Source organism: Xenopus laevis, chromosome 8L (assembly GCF_017654675.1).
Source record: "Xenopus laevis strain J_2021 chromosome 8L, Xenopus_laevis_v10.1, whole genome shotgun sequence".
Classification (NCBI taxonomy): Eukaryota; Metazoa; Chordata; class Amphibia; order Anura; family Pipidae; genus Xenopus; species Xenopus laevis.
Genome location: NC_054385.1, coordinates 129,148,308 through 129,154,083, shown reverse-complemented (window position 1 = coordinate 129,154,083; position 5,776 = coordinate 129,148,308). Strand labels below are relative to the sequence as shown.

Sequence of the window (5,776 nt, the reverse complement as noted above, 5' to 3'; positions counted from 1 at the left end):
AAGCAGAGAGAACTTACATGGGAGCAGAGTGAGGACGATCAGCTTCCAGTAACCAAGAGACATTTTCCTTCTGAGCTTTAAAACAATATCTGTCACTGCTTTGCTGGACTTCATCTGCCCACTTCCTTCCCTGCACCTTCCCACTGGTCTTCTCACCCTGTAAATCTGTGAGAAAAGCTAAAACCACAAATTATTCTATCCTCCAAGAGGAAGAGACCATATAAACATGCCTTCAGGGTGGTAGTGAGCAGCTGCCAGTAATCTGTGCCCCCACAACAAGTAGGCATTCATTGTTATTATATATTGTGGTGGTATAACTGCATAAACCTTTAATATTATAATCCCAGACTGGTCCAAATCTTCCACCATCATGCTGAGGTCCACGTTCCTCTAATTAACAAGGTAGGTGAGATATAACTCCAGTAATTCCCTCTTGGACCAGTTCCTTGTTCAGCATAATATTATTAGAACAAATAGGTTTATATTCCCTCAGGAAGCCAACAGTTTCTTGATACTAATATATCTGCAAAATTAATGTGGGAGAGAAATTCAAAACTTCAACTTTCCCTTTGATAAAGGCACCACGTGGCATCAAGCTCCTCACCAGTTACATTTATAATTACATTGGACTGGGTGCTCTCTACTTCTTTCCTTCTTTCACTGATTTGGTTGAGTGGTGGTTTCCCCAAGACTTGCACCTTTCCTATATAATACAGCCAATATTGACTTTGTAAATACTTTTGAAGGTACAACCTCCTTCCTTCTAATGTCTAGGGGTGCCCTTGTGCTTTCTCTTTCTCCTCTGCTTTCCACTTCCTATTCAAAAATCATCCTGTCTATTTTCTCCTCCACCTGTCCTGTTCTAATCATCTTATTGGCCGCAGACTGGTCCTGTTCTAATCATCTTATTGGCTGCAGACTGGTCCTGCTCCACTTTCTAAAGCTCTGTATAAGTATTGGTCTAACTGTAATCATACCTGATGGTCTAGTGGGGTGCTGTACTAGCATTGACACCTTTTTTATTTAGTAGTGCTCGTGTTTTGACTGTGCTGCTTTTGGGTTTGTCTGCGATCACAAAACTCTTATGGCCAGAGGCAGTGGAATAACTTTCCTTAATTGCTTTGTATGGTTCTGTGAGGGTTCAAGTTCCTCCACTGTACCATAAATTGCCTTATAATAAATGGCTTTCCTATAAGCGATATGAACATTTAATTAGTATAACAAGAATATTTAGCTTCCTCACCAGGCATACATAAACAAGATTGTTGATCTTAAAGTCTGTATTGGCCTGGGCACCCCATCCCTACCCAACCTACTTATTGATGTCATCAATGGAAATTTTTTATAATCAAATCTACATGTATATTTATAAACATTTTCAAGATTAGTTCTTTCAGTTAAATCATTCATGAACTTCATTTGGAAAAAAAACATTAAAGTGATTGCAGATTTCCCAAGACTTTATTATAATTGTCTATTGATGACATCAGTCAATAAAAGACCTCATCAATGGATCATACAAAGGTTCTGGGTTGTTTTGTTGCTCATTCCCATCATTCTGGGTTCTGGGTTTCTTTCTCTGGTTCTCTGTCTCCTGTAATGTAAAAAAAGCAAGATTATTATCTTTGAGACACAAGTATATATGGTACTAATTCTTAGGGGGAAAAGGAGGAAGCTTCTAAGACAATTTGAATTTGGTGTTTATTTTTTATTCTTTGAGGGCTTTGAATGATTTAACTTTCTGTTCTGCATGTGTCTGGTTTGAAACAGAACTTGTTATCAATTTGCTATGGTCCTACTTATCATTCTAGTTAGGCCTTGATGTAAATGGCAGACTAGCAGATCTAGAAAAAAATAATGACTCGAATGAATCGTTCCTTTTCTTCATATTCCCTGACATGACAGCTAAGGCATCTAATAGTTATTCATACAGAGGAGTAAGATGTGTGCTATATCTTGTATATATAACTGTTCCCTGGTAAACGGTACCTAAATGGAGATCCCTAAACCTTCTATTGTATCCAGTTCCACCTTAAACTCAACCAACCCCAATCCCTTACAGATACTTTATATCCATGGAATATGAACCTGGGGCTGGATGCTCTGTGCTCCCATTTCTTCCACTACATTCTGGTCCTCATAGTCTGGAACCGAAAGCAAATCTGGAACAAAAACCAAATCTGGAACAGAAAGCAAATCTGGAGCAGAAAGCAAATGGAAAGTCACATTTAATAGTGATATAATAATCCAGCTCTTACTAACAATTTACTCTCACAAATTAATCTTTCTAATTTCAACTCACCCGGCCTCTTCCTACTCTTTCTCACAAAGAACCATATGAAGCCCAATATCAGGGCTAAAGCCGTCAGTCCCGTGAGATAATAGATGTATTCACCAGGTTGGTTTAGATCCTTGCCTGAAGAGTTGGAGAAGTAATAATGATTGATAGTTGGGTGAGGGAATGTGAAGCTACATATTGGGTAATTAGTGTAAAAAGAGCTATCCTAAATCTATGGCAGCATAGTAATTCCTTTATGATCAATATAAACAAGAATATTCAACATTTCTCCATATTATTTTCATAAAGAAGCCAAATGTAATTGATCATCTGCACTAAATGATGGAGGACGTTTGCTGTAGGTCCATAGCAGTCAAGTCAGTGATTAGAAGGCGGCCTCAAATGCCCCCAGGGGGATGACTGACGTAGTTGGCCAGCTTGAATATATTGCAATGTATGAACAAACAAACCTGTTTTGTTTAAAGGGAAAGGCATTTTTAGTAGCTTAAGACTTACTGTAGACCCTGAGATTGTAGAACTGACTGCAGTGCGAGTAGAACACTTCAGATAAGTAGATCCCTTGGTCATATATCATAAAATCCATGAAGTTTAAGGAACCATCAGTGGTGCTATTCACTCTTCCTTTGTACTGAGGATCTCTGATGTCGATAGATGAGTTTGGTTTTGTTATGGCAAATACATTCCTACTCATACCAAGAATAAGAGCCCAAGAAATCCCTCTGCCTCTTGTTGGATCCACCTGTAACGTTGCTGCTTCTCCCTCTTTCCCAGTGATATTTCTCATGGGCCCACAGGAACCTGTATACACGGTGTCTAATAACACAAAGATAACTAATACCAGAAAGTATTCCATTATTAGAGTTAATATGAATAACAATTAGTGTATAAGATGTATGATCTGACACTAATATATTATACAAGAATATTTGGCGAAATGGCTCAAATTCGCCCATCCCTAATCATAAGGAGGATTAGGAGAGAGAAAAATAATCACAAATACTCCAAACAAAACGGACTGAACAAAAAAAAGTTTCCTCTCTTGGGATCCTCAAACCCACCAAACGTGCATTTTCAAAATGTACAGTAAATGCCTTAAAATAAAGAGGAAGCGCAAAGGTCCTAAAATAACCACGTGAACAATTACAGTGAGAAAAGTGACCAGCTCAAAGCATGCAGCCCTCATACTGTATACATTCATAGCAATGCATTAATTATATAGTGATATGTGACTGTGGGATAGCAGGTATAGTAGGGAGAGATGGTGTCTATAGTAACAGTGGGATAATAGTCTCTGGGAAGGGAGTGTGACTGTGGGATAGCAGGTATAGTAGGGAGAGATGGTGTCTATAGTAACAGTGGGATAATAGTCTCTGGGAAGGGAGTGTGACTGTGGGATAGCAGGTATAGTAGGGAGAGATGGTGTCTATAGTAACAGTGGATAATAGTCTCTGGGAAGGGAGTGTGACTGTGGGATAGCAGATATAGTAGGGAGAGATGTGTCTATAGTAACAGTGGATAATAGTCTCTGGGAAGGGAGTGTGACTGTGGGATAGCAGGTATAGTAGGGAGAGATGGTGTCTATAGTAACAGTGGATAATAGTCTCTGGGAAGGGAGTGTGACTGTGGGATAGCAGGTATAGTAGGGAGAGATGGTGCCTATAGTAACAGTGGATAATAGTCTCTGGGAAGGGAGTGTGGCTGTGAGATAGCAGGTATAGTAGGGAGAGATGGTGCCTATAGTAACAGTGGATAATAGTCTCTGGGAAGGGAGTGTGACTGTGGGATAGCAGGTATAGTAGGGAGAGATGGTGCCTATAGTAACAGTGGATAATAGTCTCTGGGAAGGGAGTGTGACTGTGGGATAGCAGGTATAGTAGGGAGAGATGGTGCCTATAGTAACAGTGGATAATAGTCTCTGGGAAGGGAGTGTGACTGTGGGATAGCAGGTATAGTAGGGAGAGATGGTGCCTATAGTAACAGTGGATAATAGTCTCTGGGAAGGGAGTGTGGCTGTGAGATAGCAGGTATAGTAGGGAGAGATGGTGTCTATAGTAACAGTGGATAATAGTCTCTGGGAAGGGAGTGTGACTGTGGGATAGCAGGTATAGTAGGGAGAGATGGTGCCTATAGTAACAGTGGGAGAATAGTCTCTGGGAAGGGAGTGTGACTGTGGGATAGCAGGTATAGTAGGGAGAGATGGTGTCTATAGTAACAGTGGATAATAGTCTCTGGGAAGGGAGTGTGGCTGTGGGATAGCAGGTATAGTAGGGAGAGATGGTGCCTATAGTAACAGTGGATAATAGTCTCTGGGAAGATTTTTTTAAAGTTACATCTCACAGTGAGGAAATTATATATTGGGGAAAGTCAGGAGTAACAAAAATAAAATACACAAAATTTTGTTACATGATAATTATATGCTAAGAAAATGTATGTAGACATTAAGGAATAATAAACTTACATGGGAGCAGAGCGAGGATTATCAGCTTCCAGTAACCAAGAGACATTTTCCTTCTGAGCTTTATTACAGTATTTCTCATCACTTTTGTGGTCTCCCACCTGCCCACTTCCTTCCCTACAAATTCCCATCATGCACTGGACTTCTCACTTTTGGTAACCTTTATTAACACCTTGTGAGCAAGATAGGTTTTACTGTAGATGTGAGAGAGGTATATACAGTATATTAATATCCAAAATGTGATGCAATTTGCTAAAATGTTCAGTCAAGTCAATGTATTGCTCCTCCTTGTGTCCAACAATGTGAGAGCCTTGAGTTTGCCCCAGGTCATTACACCCCAACAGTTGGACATGTAGCAGGGTTCTGGGTTGTGGAGTCACCAGTCAATTGCCTTTCAGACTGGCGGAGAGTTCTAAACATTGAGATAATTCTAGTTTCAGTGAAATATCTATGCACTTATGGACATGTCAACTGAAATTTAGGAGTCCTCTGATTTTGGCCCAACCTCTCCAGGTTTCCCACAGTAATAGCCCAGTATCCAGCTTCCCATTTGCACCCTAATTAAAGGTAATCTTGTTGGGATCAGGGGGCATGATTGGCCGAGTTGGGATCAGGGGGCATGATTGGCCGAGTTGGGATCAGGGGGCATGATTGGCCGAGTTGGGATCAGGGGGCATGATTGGCCGAGTTGGGATCAGGGGGCATGATTGGACAAGTATAACAAGACATGGCCAAAACATACCTGATATTAGAGTTGGAGCATCCTCATACTTTGTATATATTAGCAATTGTATTAAAAAGGACCTAAACCTTCCAGATATTTCCTTGGAGTTGGGATTAGGGAGCATCATTGGCCGAGTTGGGATCAGGGGGCATGATGGTGGTCGCGTATAACAAGACATGGCCAAAACATACCTGACATTAGGGTTGGAGCATCCTCGTACTTTGTACATTCTAGTGACTGCATTAAAAAGAACCTACACCTTCCAGAAATTTCAAGAAATGGCCAACACATACATGAA

General features: G+C 40.5%; 1 protein-coding gene across 1 annotated transcript; it reads right to left on the bottom strand.

Annotated features, from left to right (window-relative positions):
- Nucleotides 1-1,486: 1,486 nt before the first annotated feature.
- On the bottom strand, nt 1,487-5,253 carry LOC121397347. Its single transcript, XM_041573984.1, has 6 exons — nt 4,758-5,253; nt 2,795-3,112; nt 2,615-2,634; nt 2,303-2,504; nt 2,089-2,144; nt 1,487-1,594 (listed from the first exon to the last, which is right to left on the bottom strand). Exons 1-6 carry the CDS (start codon nt 4,834-4,836, stop codon nt 1,487-1,489), a joined length of 783 nt encoding a protein of 260 aa, XP_041429918.1. The 5' UTR covers nt 4,837-5,253.
- Between the last annotated feature and the right edge of the window lie 523 nt (nt 5,254-5,776).